Here is a 15,501-nt window from a genome sequence, read left to right on the forward strand (position 1 = left end):
CCTGTTTTTAACTCTTATTTCCTCCAAACATTCTGTAGATTCCTCCTGTCTTCAGGGTCAAACAAGAGCCACCTCCACTAAACCTCCAGAATAAAGAAACTTCACTTCTTTTCTTGTTTGTGGAAAATGCTGCATGTTGCTGCAGGTCCTTTTATCACAGCCAGTGGATGTCTGCTAACAGAACCTAAACTACTTTTCTTCAACACTAACAGGGTTCATGTTTTAATGATCTTTGTTGTGCTCTTGTCTTAATGATGACGTTTGGTGTCAAAATATCAAAATATGAGAAAATCGGTCATTATTTAGTTTCTGCTCTTTGGTGATTTGACTTTTTTATCATTCTTAATATGAAAAGAAAATCAAACTATTTTTAGTTATCTGTTTATCCATTTTTGACCACAAAAACAGAAACATGGCTTGTTTTTGTTTTATATTATGCTTTTATATTTCAACATGAAAATCAAATAACCACTCACTTTTCTGTTTCCGATACAGGTTCCTGAAAAGAAAACCCAAACATCAAAACAGGCCTGGATTTATGCACCTTTAAATTCATAGATTGTAAAATAAATAAGTTTTTAACTGAGCTTGATGAAAAGATATTATTAGTAGGAGGAGTTAATAACATCCTGTTGGCAATAACCAGGGCTGTGAGACCTTGATTCAAATGTTTCAGTGTCAGAGAATCTGATCGTTGTTGTTGTGGAAACGAACGACTGAACTACAACAGAAATGTTACAGTTTCACTGAAAAACAGCTTCATGTAGACGGCCCTTTAATGTGTCAGAAGGGATGTCTGTCTCTGGATTACTCCTTTTGAAAACAACCAATAGAAATAAAGACTCTTGACTCCTGCTGGGTTAGAAGAGGATCCTTATCTGTGAATTATCTCAGGTCAAAGGAAGTGAAAGGTACCAAAGGGTCCTTAGACCCTGTTTACACGTGACTGATCTCCTGGAAATGTTAAAGATTTTCAGATGCTGATTGGAATAAAAGTTACACGTTTACACAGTGCTGCTGTGCTCGTTCAACCTGCTGTAGTTTCCATGCCCGGTCACTAGCTGGCGCTGACACACACATGTGTGCAGACACCAGTGTCTCCAGCACGGAAGCAGCTCCATCCAAACGAGTGAATCTATGGAGTTTGTTTGGGTTTCTGCTACATGTTGAACAGGATGAGTAACACAAACAGGACTCTGCTGTCCTCCATTAGTACTGTTGTTGTTTCTACTGATCCCAGCCCTCATGCGTTGCCATAGAAACAGAAAGCTGCTGATTCTCTTCCAGTGGGACATCAGGATCAAGAGACACATGTCCAACACTGTGGACAACAAGTGGACATTCGAGAGTGTCTTGTTGTCTTTGTTTTGTTCTGTATAGGACACAGTGAGACTATAAATTAATTAATCCTACATACTGTAGTAAAATCACTGGAAAATGATCTCACTTGTTGTTTGGAAGCTTTTGAACAAGACTGAAGTGAAATTAGTTGTAAACATTGTGATTTTTGAGATCATTTAGATAACTGGTCAACATAGAAGAGACTGTTCTGATGATATTTCAACAGTTATTTAAACTAAATCAAATCCAATCAAATTTATTTATATAACACATTTAAAAACATCTGTTGTTGACCAAAGTGCTGCACACATAAACATTCAATACAAACGTTATACAAAATACAATATCATTACAATTCTCACACACTGTATTAAAAGCCAGTGAATATAAATGTGTTTTATGAAGATATTTAAAAACACCAAGAGTTGAAGCCTGTCTAATATGAAAGGGCAGCTGATTCCACAGTTTAGGAGCTACAGCTGAAACTAAAATATTATTGGCAAGTTCAGTAATTATTCTTTATTTTTTAAGCATAACAGTAGTAATAAAGGCTTAAATAGAATATATAAAAACAATTATTCACATTCAATGTTATTTTAAAAAGAGCACCAGTTATGATAAAACTGAAGTAATTATAAGTTGTTTAATATCCATGATGTTAAACCAATGATAAAAATAAATACTTGTCTTTGTTAAAATGAACACATCATCCTCTGCATTCAGTCTTTTTCTGTGAAAATGAAACAAACATTCATTGAAGGAAAGCATATCACCTGCTGCCTTGAATGTCAAAGCTTAAACAAAGAGCTTGTGTGATCCATGAGTTTGAGTTGTCTGACTCTCAGCTACTACCACATCAAGTTTTTGCTAAATATCTGTAGGACTGACTGAGTTAAAGACATTCTTGTTCAGTGGCGGATGGTGGTGATATCTGTAGGGTGGGCTAACAGATACATAATAAAACGCTGCAGTTTGGATTCCAACAACAGAAGCATCCAATTTGAAATAAAGAAAACCTGCGATAAATTGGCATTATGTTCTTTTTCATCACAAAGACAACCTTTAAATCAAAGTATGCAAGTATGCAACCATTACAGGAACACAGAAAAACACGTTTTGTGGAAAAGAAAAGTTGAAATTTTGACGATGCGGTATTTCTTCCTGTGACATTATAGAGATGTACTTCCTCTAACATCCTGACCTTTATTATCGCACACAGTCATGACAGGCGGGCAATCATGTAACTGCTTATGTGTGTGTGTTTGTGTCTGTTAGCAAAATATATCGTGAACCACTGGACAGATTTTAACGAAATTTTCAGGAAGTAATAATCATATGTATATTTACAACTCATTAACTTTTGGTGTGAATCCAGCTCAAAATGGCCGCCACAGCTAACTGATCAATGCAAACACAGAAATGGCTGTAGGTCAGTCAGTTGTGTGATATTGGGCTAAAACCTGGTGTGGGAGTAGCTGAGAGTCACTCCCAACAGGAACTCTGAGCTCAAACTGATCTTTGGTTCAAACTTCAGCACGCAAGGCGGCGGGCGATATGCATTCCTTCAAAGGTTTATAAGTTTTAACTGTTAAAAGTCAACATTCTTCTTTTAATAATTGTTTTTCTTTTCTTGGTTTAAAACTTGTCAGATATTTTTATGACTCAGCAAAGAAGAAAAATGAAACTCCTGTTGGGTTCTAACTCTGAAACTGGAGCTCTTTTATCGTCACATGTAAAGTAATTTAATGCATAAATGAATGTTTTTCATTTAATGTAACGTGTTGATGTTTAAATCTGTGAAATAGGTTTTGTGTTTGGTTCAAACTGGGCCGTGTGTCGTCATCCTGCGGAGTAGAGAAAACAGCTAATTTTCTTTGGATATTTTATAACTCATATAAAGTTTGATATAAAATCATCATGATGGGTTTTTGTATTTCATTTTAAAATGTAGTGTCATATTTTCTTAAATTGGCTCATGTTTTTTCTTTTCAAACTTCTGTTTAGCCTTCAATTTTTGTGCTTAAATCCTGCTCAACAAACAGCCTGTAAAGTTTATTTACATACTTTAGAACTACTCTCAGCCACCTGAAGACAGAACGGGACAAAACACCTGAAACTCTTCACCACTGGGTTTCCTCCTCATCAGGTCTGTAGGTGTCGGGAGAAGGATCAGAAACGTCACAAAGTGGGAACAACTGAAAACTGGAAATGTTTTTTTTTGGTGTAGATTCTCAGTCATCCAGGACGTGGTAAATCCAAAACAGGTTGAAAAACCAAAACAACTGGACTTCTGTTCTGTAGCTGAAGACGTTTGGCTTCTCATCCGAGGAGCTTTTTGGATTTACCATGTCCTGGATGACTGAGAATCTACACCAGCATATTGCCATGCACTTTGGGCAAAACACCCTAGGTCCTGGGGAGGCTATTTTCATGTATTCATCTTTACTATAGATGAATACATGAAAATATTTACCCCCACTAGAACTATTGCTTATGTCCATTTTGCTGTAATATAGGTTTGACCAGCAGAGGGCATTCAGGACCTTCATGTCAGTAGCTGAGGCCTCGGCAGAAGAAGTCTAGTCAGTACGTGATGAAGCAGTGAACCAGTAACGTATTAATGTTGAGTAGTTTCACCAGGTGGATGTGTCTTATTAGTCCAGTTTAATAAAACATTCATTTTTCATCACCTGGTCTAAAGGCATGGAATCTATTGACAAAAAAAAAAAAAACCAAAAAACCGCTTAAATTTTTCATGAAAATATATATAAAAACACATAAAATGCTTTAAAAATCAGATAAAATTAGGTGGGTCTTGTTTGTCCAGTCTAATGAAACAATTCAACTCTTGGTCAGAAGTTCACATGACATGGAGGTTATTTAATTTTTCTTTTTTTAAGTGTTATTGGTTCAGTAATTTGTGGACGGTCCCTAAGTGAACCATCATGTTCAGGAGGAGGGAGACACGGAGGTGGTCTGACCCACATCTCACTGCCAGCACCGGGTCAAAAGGCAGGAAGACACCACTGAGTCCAACTTGGAGTCCCCCTGGTGGTCTGGGGCACTTCTGTTTTGATTAGTGAGTTTGCAGCTTTTCTTACTTGCTGCTGGTTTTGGTTTTTGCAGTGTTGTTCCTTTTTGTATTTGTGTTTTGTAGTTTGCATCCTTCATGTGTTTGCAGCGTGTTCAGCTGTTTGCTGTGGCCTGGCATGGCAGCTACAGCTGGTTGATGTGTTTGTAGAGAAACACTGAAGGAGGATGGAGCTGGGCTCTCTTCTTTCTCCACACTGAGACATGACGTGGTGGACAAGACTAGAAGTGTTAGAACGGATCATTATATATGCTGCCTTTGTGTTGTCAATAAAACTTGTGTTAACAGATCTTTAAAGTAGTGTAGGAATATATTTCTGATTAGTTTGGTGCCAGAAATTAAAATTTTCTTTGTGTTTCTTTTTGTATTTAAGGTTATTGTTTTTTTGTGTTTCTGGTTATCCTGCGTTCAGTTTGGGTTATTTTTGTCATTTGGTTGTTGTCATGTTTAGTTTTGTCTTTGTATAGTTTTTGCTCCTTGTGTTCCTGTCATCTTTCAGTTGTCCTCAGCCAATCTCTCGTTTGCCTGCCACACCCACCTTCACCTGCTCCAAGTGAGTAATCACTCACCTGTGCCCACTTCTCCTATTTACCTGCAGCCTTTAAAACCTGCTCATTTCCCTCACTTGGCATTCCAACGTGCTGTCTGGTGTTCCCCTCTGTGTCTTGCCTTCCTGGATTTTGTGACTTCACATCAGCCTTTGGTTTTTGTTTTCTTATTTTAAATAAATTAGTTTTCTTGGAGCTCACAATAAGTCTGCAAATTGGGTTCACCTCAATCACCACACCTGACATGTATCAATTAGTGATGGGCAAATGAAGCCTCATGAAGCAATGAAGCTTTCCAACACTTTGCTTTGCAAAAAGGTTCATTACTCGATGCTTCATTCATCGCTCACTAGTGACACCTGCTGGTGAAACTGTAACAGCTTTGTCACTCGGTTGGATCATACTTTCAAAAATTTGCAAATGCAATATTGTCACAAAGTTTTCATCAAACTCATGTTTAGTAACAGGCAAATCAATTAAATCATATTTAATTGTCATGTTTTAATTATTAAAATGATTTGTAGTCAATCTAATCCTTGACCATCAGTGGTTGTGTTGGGTTTTCTTTTATGTCATGGACTTATTTGACAATGAAGATATGTTGTACTTTAGTGTATTGGGAATTGAGTGATTGTTGGGGCAGACTCTGATTACTTTGAGCTTGAAACTTGCTTCCTGAAAAACAGAATTTGTTTAAAATCATCTCTTCCTGGGAGTTCTAGTTCTGGTTTTTAATATTACAAATATGTATATCCCAGATATGAGAGGTTTTTCTCTTTTTTGATGGCTTCATTTCAACCACTGCTGATGAAAACTGCTACCAAACCACCTACTACAATCCACAAAGCAACAGGGTTCATAGCGCTTTTATTTTGAAAAACGATACACAAGATGAAGCAATGACGTGGCAGATGTAATGCGAGGCCTCGTTTGTTGTTGATCACGTGATTTTGCTCAATATGGCACAAGTTTGGAAGCGGGGCTTCATCGGACACGCCCCCTTTTTACTCTGCACACGCCTCGAAGCCTGGTTTCAGATGTCCCATCACTAGTATCAATCAATGTATGATTGGTTTTAGAGTTGTAAAGTATCAGGATTCTACAAGTTAAAGAGCTCAAAATTACAATTGTTTGGACAGAAAAAATAAGAATGTTGCGTCAGAAACTATCTGTAGGATTGTTATGTAGTAATGAATAAATGTTCGAGGCAGTCAGATAATTTCTGTGTTGTTTGATAACATTTTGATGCTAAACCAAACAGAACTTAAGAGTCCATTGATAACTTTTCAGCAGACCATCAGAATTATAGTTTTTAACCTTCTAAAACCCTTAAACTGCAGGTACTTCAGGACCCCCCACCAGGACTTTGTCCCTGGACGCCAATGGGGACCTAAGTGGCCACCATACCCCCGGCTAATAAGGTCCACTTTTCCTAAAACAAAGATGTCCTGATAATTTTGGGTCCATTAAATCCTGATAATTCAGTGTTAGACAGTAAAATGGAGTTTCAGCATCATCAGCAGCAGGTGAATAAACCAGAGTCAGTCAGAGATGGAACAGGTCTGTAAGATCAGTTCATTTTACAAACATATGAGGCTCCATCCTTGTTTGGTCTATTTCACCTGTTGGTCCCTCAGTGTCAGGCTGTTACTGAAGACTCTCTTTAAAGGTGAATTATTTGTGTGAAAGCAGCCATCTTTAAAACAACAACCCTCTTTAAAAACACACCCTGTTTGTCACAGCTTCCTCTGTTCCTGCCACGCCTCCTGCTTCTAGTCATGCCACAGCCAAGTAATTTTCCACAGTCTCACAGTTCCAAGCCACGCCCATCTTGCCATGCCCACGTAATCATAGTCATCTGTTTCACCTGTTCAGTCTAGTATATATACCCACAGCTCACAGTCTACCTTTGCCAGATTATTGAGCGGTTTAACCAAGTAGATGTCCAGCGTACTTTCACAGCCCTTGCCTGATTCCTTGTTTCATGACCCTTGCCTGACCCTTTCTGGACACCTCTTCGGACTCTGCTTCCTGGTAACCGACCTCGCCACGCACTACTGGACTTTGCCTCTTGGATTTTCCCCCTTTGGATTTGGTTGCTGTTATTGGATTCACCGGTATTGACCTCTTGCCTGGACTCAGACTCTCTCTCTCTTGCCCAAGCCCCTTTCAGACGTTCTTGTCTGCACCTGAACAACGACCCATGGAGGACTTACCTGTTCTGGTCCCGCTTCCTAGCAGTCACGTGAGTGCCCAGTTCAGACACTGTGTTCCAGTTGCCGGTCCGTTAACAATAAAACATAAAAACTTAAAACTTCGTCTTTGTGTGCTGGTTCTGAATCCTGCCAAGCTACGCCTTGTCACTGTTTCAAAGAAATGATCAGAATGCTGTCGAGTCAGTGAGCCTTCTAAATTCCTCAACAAGGAGAGGCTGTCAAATAAAGTTTGTTGGTGTTTTTTAACAAATTGTATATCAAATGTTTTATCAGAATCATCTCAGCTAGGGATAGAAAGTCAATCAAGTCAAGTTTAGATCATTAACTGATGTTTGACAAACTGAACATGTCAGACACATGAACTCATCTGATTTCTGGGAAACAAAAACAGGAAAAACCAGCTGATCCAGTTCTTTAAGAACTCTGAGAAAAACAAACTTCAGACACCAGTTTGAGCTCCATGGAAGACGATCAAATCCAGTCCGCCTCACGGTGAGTTGAACATTATTCTTATTTTCCTGTCAGTCTGGGGGGGGGTTCTCTGTGGAGGAAAATGAGGCAGAACTCAGTTTGATTTTCAGTCCACTGAACCGTTTTGGAGACACTTGAAGGCTGATTTTATTTCATCTTCTTTGTGTTACTTCCTGTTCTGTGTTTGGATTTTAGTTCATGTTAAAGTCACTTTGTGATTTAAAAACATCAGCGCATGATGGGTATTTATTCTGTAGGAATATTAAATCTGTGTTTTTATGGCAGAGTCCAGTTTGTAATATCAAATTTTCCAATTTTTTTTTTTTTTTTTTTTTTCTACATTTCTGATTCTTAGAGATCTCAAATTAAATATGAAATAGTCATTCTGTATTAATAAAAAAAATAAACTTCATTTGGGTCTGGTTTTGGAAAACTGTGTGAACTCTGAATGAACCCAAACAATGATGAGGTTTGTTCTGTGTATTTGACCCGTCACATGTGAGAAACGCACAACTTGAATCGATGGAAGAGGTGTTGGGATATCTGGAGGGGAAAGTAATTTGGTGTGGGGATTTTAATGCAAATAGCACAGATTGGGGGACAGTGATTGAAAATGGACAAGTTTATTGAAGAAATTATAGAGAAAATTATGTATTAATAATGGGAGGGGAACAAGATTTAATATAAAAACAGGAACAGAATCAGTAATTGATCTAACATTAGTATCAAACTCACTGGCAGGTGTTTGTGAGTGGTATATCAATAAAAACATAATTGGTAGTGACCATTATCCTATTACAATCAGAGTAACATTAGATAATAGTAATACAATAATAAATGGAACTTTAAGGCAGACTGGATTCAATTTAAATATTTGAGCAACCTAGAAAAAGTTAACATGACAAAGAATATAAATAATACAAAGAGTGATATTTGTAAAATTATAATAGAAGCAGCAGAACATTCAATAAAGAAAGGAAGAAGACAGAACAATAAGAAAATGGTACCATGGGGGACAAGTGAATGTAGGGAAATGATAAAATTATGAAATAAAGCATTTAAAATATTTTAAAATAATCCAGTCTATCAAAACCTTTGAGTATAAAAGAAAGGTTGTTAAAAATGCAAAAAGACAATATCGGAGGAACGTCTGTAACACCGTTAGGAGAGAAACAAAGATTGAAATTATTTGGAAAGTACTTAAAAGAATGAATGGTATTAAAAAAGAATATGGATATCCAGTATTAAATATTGAAAACACAAATATAATAAGATGAGGAAAAAGCTGAAATACTAGCAAAAACATTTTTCATAGCTCAAGAAACATTAGTGAAGAGGGAAGGAAAAGCAGGGAATTAACAAAACTTACATATAATTTAGTAGAGAATATTGCAGAAACAAATAACTTATTAAATGAACCATTTAAAAAAAACAACTAAATTAAGCACTCAGGAAAACCAACAATGCAGCACCTGGTCGAGATGGGATTTTTGTATACAATGATAGATCATCTCAGTGAATCATCTAAAAAACATAATGTTAGAATTTTATAATAGTCTGGGAGGAGGGGGAGCTTCCACAGAGCTGGAAAGAATCAGTAATAATACCAACAACCAAACCTGGAAAAGACAACACAAAACCAGAAAACTATCGACCAGCAGCGTTAACACCAAATACTGTATTTGTAAAATAATGGAAAAAATGATTAATGATAGAATAATATTTAAACAGTAAAGATTATTTATCCAGGTTTTGAAAAGGGAGAAATACCAACGATCCAACAATATGTCTAGAGCACGAAGTCAAGCGAGCACAAGTAAATAAAGACAGTGTGGCGGTAGTATTTTTTTGATATTGAGAAAGCGTATGATATGTTGTGGGTAGAAGGTTTATTAATTAAATTACACCTAATAGGAATTCATGGGAAAATGTTTAAATGGATGGAACATTTTTTATTAAACAGAACAATAAAAGTGAAAATAGGTCAAAAACTGTCTAGAAAGTATCAGGTAGAAAATGGAACACCTGAAGGGAGTATTGTCAGTCCAATATTATTCTCTATCATAAAAAATGACATATTTAATAATATTGGAGGTGGGATGGGTCGTTCTTTATTTACAGATGATGGGGCTATATGGAAAAGAGGCAAAAATTTACAATTTACCAGTAAGAAAATACAAAATATTATTTATGAAATAGAGAATGGGGATTTAAGTTTTCAGTTGAAAAAACCCCCCAAAAGTTATGGTTTTTACACAGAAAAAAATAGGCAAGAAATAAAAATCAAGTTATATAACCAGGACTTGGAACAAGTAAAATGTATAAAGTTTTTAGGAATATGGTTTGATGAAAAAATTAAATGGAATATCCACATACAGAAAATAATAGATAAATGCAAAAAAGTATTAAATATTATGAGATGTTTAGCTGGCAGTGACTGGGGAGCAGATAGAGGAACATTAAAAAAGATATATACTGGATTAATCAGATCAAACATAGAATATGGATGTTTAGTTTATGGGATGGCTGCAAAAATACATTTAAGAAAGTGAGATATCATTCAACATCAGGCACTAAGAACTTGCACAGGAGAATTCAAAGCCACTCCAACATCAGCGTTAGAAGTGGAAATGGGAGAACCACCCTTAGACCTGAGAAGAACACAAATCATGTTAAACTACTGGCTGAATTTACAAAGCAATAAACCAGATCATCCAACTATTGACATTTTAAATGAATGTTGGGAAAAAGAAAAAAAAAAAGACAGGAAGTTTAGGATGGGTAATTAAAGAAAAAACAGAGGAATATAATATACATAATATAATAATAAGTTCAAATCAACCATTGTCAATAATTCCACACTGGATTTTACCAGAAGCTACAGTGGATTTAAAATTATTGGAAAGGAAAAAAGATCAGGATATTATCAATTTACATACAGTACAAGAATACATAGACAGTTATTATCAGTACATTCAAATATATACAGATGCTTAAAAAACAAAAGAGAAAATATGAGTTGCATTTATAGTTCCAGAATTTCAAATAAAAGTAGGTAAAAGAATCAATAACAATCCATCAGTATATACAGGAGAAATGTTGGCAGTTCTATTAGATATACAGTGGGTGGAAGAAGTAAAACCATTAAAAACAATAATATGCTCCGATTCAAGTTCAGTATTATTCAGTTTAAAAAAACACTCACTCAGATAGCAGACCAGACATTTTACTAGAGATAAGTCACACACTATTCAGAATACAAAGGATGGGATTAACTGTAGTATTTCTTTGGGTACCAGCACACATAGGGGTAAGTGGAAATGAGAAGGCAAATAAAATGGCAAAGAAGGCAACACAAAGTGACATAAACTTTGTAGTTAAAACAAGTAAATCTGAAATAAGAAGTATAATCAAAGAAAGGCTGAAGAGATGGGAGAGAGATTACAAAGGAAGGTGATTTTATAAGAGTCAAAGGGTGGTAGGAGAAACGAGAGCTGGAAGAAGAAAGTGTAATAACAAGACTTAGATTTGGACATACAGGACTTAATTACACACTTTTTACAATACGCAAACATAACACAGGGAAATGTGATTATTGTGGACAGAATGAAACAGCAGAACATGTTGTAATGGAATGTCAGAAATATGAACAAGACAGAAGAGTTATGATAAGACAGTTTGAAAATATTAAGGAAAAACTGAATATAATAGACACACTGCAAAGGAACTTGGGGAGCAGACATATACAAATTATAAAAAGATTTTTGAAAAAAACAAAACTGTTTAATAGAATTTGAGTTTCCTGTAAAACATACAGAAATAAATAATAGGAATTAAACTATCTCGAACCACACTCCATACCAGTAGGTGGCTGTAATGCACACCTCCAGTTTCTTGCCAACCGCCATTAAACTGCATAATAATAATAAGAAGAAACCTGCTAATTTCCTTCACTTGTCATTCCAATGTGCTGTCGGGTTTTCCCCTTTGTCTTGCCTTCATGGATTTTGTGATTTTGTGTTATTCAGCCTTTTGTTTTTGTTTTCTTATTTTAAATAAATTAGTTCTCTTGGAGCTCACAATGAGTCTGCAAATTGGGTTTGCCTCAATCACCACACCAGACATGTAGTAATCAATGTATGATTGGTTTTAGAGGTGTAAAGTATCAGGATTCTATAAGTTAAAGAGCTCAAAACTGCATTTTCTTGGACAGAAAAAAACAAGAATGTTGTGTCTAACAACCTTGTTTGGTCCATTTCACCTGTTGGTCCCTCAGGGTCAGGTTGTTACTGAAGACTCTCTTTAAAGGTGAATTATTTGTGTGAAAGCAGCCATCTTTAAAACAACAACCCTCTTTAAAAACACACCCTGTTTCAAAGAAACGATCAGAATGCTGTCGAGTCAGTGAGCCTTCTAAATTCCTCAACAAGGAGAGGCTGTCAAATAAAGTTTGTTGGTGTTTTTAACAAATCGTGACACAAATGTCTCATCAGAACCTCAGAATCATCTCAGCTGGGGACAGAAGGCAGAATGTGTCTCTGTTAAAGTCAATCAAATCAAGTTTAGATAATTAAAATGAACTGATGTTTGACAAACAGAACATGTCAGACACATGAACTCATTTCAGGGAAACAGAAACAGGAAAAACCAGCTGATCCGGTTCTTTTAGAACTCAGAGAAAAACAAACTTCAGACTCCAGTTTGAGCTCCATGGAAGAGGATTAAATCCAGTCCAACTGACGGTGAGTTGAACATTATTCTTATTTTCCTGTCAGTCTGGGGGGGGGTTCTCTGTGGAGGAAAATGAGGCAGAACTCAGTTTGATTTTCAGTCCACTGAACCGTTTTGGAGACACTTGAAGGCTGATTTTATTTCATCTTCTTTGTGTTACTTCCTGTTCTGTGTTTGGATTTTAGTTCATGTTAAAGTCACTTTGTGACTTTCAGCAGGAGACAGATGTTTATTTAGTCACTTTTAACCAAATGTCTGGGTAGTTTGGTTAACGAGTCCTTTTAGCATAAAGCTAAGCATGTCTCAGCATTCATTCCAGTGTTTTTTAACAGTTTTCAGGAAATCTGATTAGCAAAACAAAAATATGTGAAGCTTAAAATAAACTCTCTCCAGCAGACCAGCTGTATCTGAAAGTCGCGTCTTTAAGAGACAGGGACAGGTCCATCAAAGACCTGTGACAGAACCGGAGACATGCATCATCCTTCAGCTGATCATCGGCTGGATGTCCAGTTTTCAGCTCTTTGAGAATCTCTTTGTTGGAGCTAAAATCCTGATTTTTCTTTCATAGTTTTATCTTTGTTGGTTTTCATTGGTTCAACTAAAGAAATGAGAACAAAGTGACGGGCTGCTGGGAGCAAAGAGATTAAATCCAGTTTAAAACTGGTTGTTTGCAGAGTCTTCTGTTATGTGTCAGCACTACTCTGGTCCATCCCTTGAGTTTAGGAGCCTTTTAATGGCTGAAGGACTCACAGCTCAGAGTTCAGTGGCAGAAAAACATTCCTCTGAAAATGTTAATGATGAAAACTGAAACAGGTTATTTTACTGTCAGCATGATGAGAAAATTCTGGTCTGAATATATCTTTTATAAGAACCACTCAGAAGTCCAGGATTGAAGGTATTAAAACTAATATTCTCTAAACACATGATGGGACTCAGCTTTCTGCCTTCCAGACAGTCCAGAGAGCAGCTGACTGGACCTGAACCACATGGAAACGGACTCTTACTGGTTTCTCTCTCAGACTGACCGAAGACATGAAGATGGATGTTGGTGTGAAGGAAGAGGACAGAGCAGGACCTCCAGGACCCAGCTGTCTATCCATGAAGAGTGACTGGTCCAAAGGTGAACCTCTAAACTTCAGTGAAGAACCTGGACCCTCAGCCATAAGGTAAGGAAGGTTCAACAAAGATGTTCACCTTCTTTTAAGCCGTAACATTTGTCAAGATACACAAATTTGATGTGAATGTTATTCTTCTAACAGTTTCTCCATCATTACATGATAGTTGGGGGTTAATGTAACTCAAGCTCATCAGGGTTTTTGTAAAACTTGTGTCAGAAAACAGCAGATATTCTTCTCCTTTGTTTACAACTAAATTCAGTGATCAGTTACAGAAATCCTCCTGATAGAGTTCAGAATATCTCAGCACAGCTCATTTCATCTGATCTTAGCTCCAAGCTTTGCTTTAATGCTCTCCACCGCTCGATTTCCTCCCCAGAAGGACTCTTGAGCTGGAATGAAAACTAAAAGAATATAAAATACATGATGAAATAATTCTTTGATTGAATCGAAGGCAGCAGCCAACAGGACAGTCTTCATCCTGGTTTTAAAGGAACTCTGTCGGAGCTTCCAGCAGTTTTCTGGGAGTTTCTGAAGAACTTTAGCTTTTCTCTTTCCACCTGCCATCTCTGATTCCATCGTCCTCCCTCTGACTTTGTTTACATCTCAGGAATAGTTTACTGACTCGATATCTGTCAGACTGTCTGAAGTGTCCTCATCAATGATCAAATGTAAACAAACGACTTGTAGTTGTTGGCAACAAAACCTGACTTCTTATTTCACTCGTTTGTCACAAATTATACCATAGATGTTTGGTTGTGAATGACGTGTTTAGTGGTTACTTTTTAATTAGTAATATATATATATACAAAACATTCAAATCAAAAACACTGAAAAATCCTGTATTTTGACAGAAATTACATTTTTAAACTTTCCCATCTCTGCTGTCCATCAGCACAAGAAGCTGTAATCTGATCTGAGGCCTGTTACAGAGAGGAGACCTTCTGAGTCTCTGCAGCAGTTTGTGTGTTGAGAGCTTCTTAAATGGTTTCCTTCAGGGATTGATGGTCTTGAACTGGTTCTGCCTCTGACATGATATTGTTGATGTTTGTCTGTTTTTGTGTTTGCAGACATCAGTTTAGTCTTTTTTTGTTTCCTCCAATAGTTTTGTCTTTCTTGGTCCTCACTCACTGAATCCTTTCAGTTTCAGAGCTCAGAGTTCGGTTCGGTCTGAAACCACCGCTCCAGATCCGCCCAGGACCCTGAATGAAGAAGGTGGGTTGGTCTCTTATCAAGGCAAGTTCAGGTTTAGTTTGGGATTGTCAGTGTCATGAAGCTGCTTCACTTTTTACCTGAACCTGTTACCATGGTAACCAATGCACGAAACCTCACCTGGTTCACAGCAGTTTAGGTTTCTGGATTAGAGATCACACAGGTAAAGCTCTGCTGCTCAACCATCCTTAGGAAATGAAAGAGGGAACCTTTCATTCATTATGAAGGAACAAAGGTCATTGCTGATGTTTTACCAAAGAAACTGGTTTCAGAAGAAAGAAAAAGGAAGAACAAGTGATGATGAATTGAATCAGTTTCATCTTTCTTCAAACAGAATAACTGTTTTCTTTGTTCTGTTTTTCATCAGATGTTGGTCTGCAGAAGGTTTTAGATGAACATCAAATCAGTCTGAGGAGAAGATGTAAACATGTGACTGAAGGAAGTGATGAAACAGGAAGTAGAACCCTCCTGAACAGGATCTACACTGAGCTCTACATCACAGAGGGACAGAGTGAGGAGGTTAATACCCAACATGAGGTGAGGCAGCTGGAGACAGCCTCCAAGAAGAGCCTCCATGAGACTCCAATCAGGTGTCAGGACATCTTTAAAGCCTTACCTGAGCAACATGCAGCCATCAGAGTGGTTCTGACGAACGGCGTCGCTGGTGTTGGAAAAACCTTCTCAGTGCAGAAGTTCACTCTGGACTGGGCCGAGGGCTTGGAGAACCAAGATGTCAGTGTGGTGATTCTGTTTTCATTCAGGGAGCTGAACTTGGT

The 15,501-nt window shown here is 37.2% G+C and overlaps 2 protein-coding genes across 2 annotated transcripts in view; one reads left to right on the forward strand and one right to left on the reverse strand.

The window, feature by feature from the left end:
- LOC108229252 (protein NLRC3-like) overlaps positions 1–6,026 on the reverse strand; it is an 11,044-nt gene extending 5,018 nt beyond the window's left edge. The window contains exon 1 of the mRNA XM_037979515.1: positions 5,989–6,026. Within this exon, the coding sequence (XP_037835443.1) occupies positions 5,989–6,026 (38 nt within the window). The remainder of the gene's footprint in view (positions 1–5,988) is intronic.
- Positions 6,027–6,856: 830 nt separating this feature from the next.
- Positions 6,857–15,501, forward strand: part of LOC119617682 (NACHT, LRR and PYD domains-containing protein 3-like) — a 13,335-nt gene continuing 4,690 nt past the window's right edge. Inside the window, exons 1-4 of the mRNA XM_037979516.1 lie at positions 6,857–7,688; positions 13,418–13,564; positions 14,658–14,728; positions 15,093–15,499. Of these exons, the coding sequence (XP_037835444.1) occupies positions 7,657–7,688; positions 13,418–13,564; positions 14,658–14,728; positions 15,093–15,499 (657 nt within the window). The 5' untranslated portion in view covers positions 6,857–7,656. The remainder of the gene's footprint in view (positions 7,689–13,417; positions 13,565–14,657; positions 14,729–15,092; positions 15,500–15,501) is intronic.

Source organism: Kryptolebias marmoratus, linkage group LG14 (genome assembly GCF_001649575.2).
Source record: "Kryptolebias marmoratus isolate JLee-2015 linkage group LG14, ASM164957v2, whole genome shotgun sequence".
Taxonomy (NCBI): domain Eukaryota; kingdom Metazoa; phylum Chordata; class Actinopteri; order Cyprinodontiformes; family Rivulidae; genus Kryptolebias; species Kryptolebias marmoratus.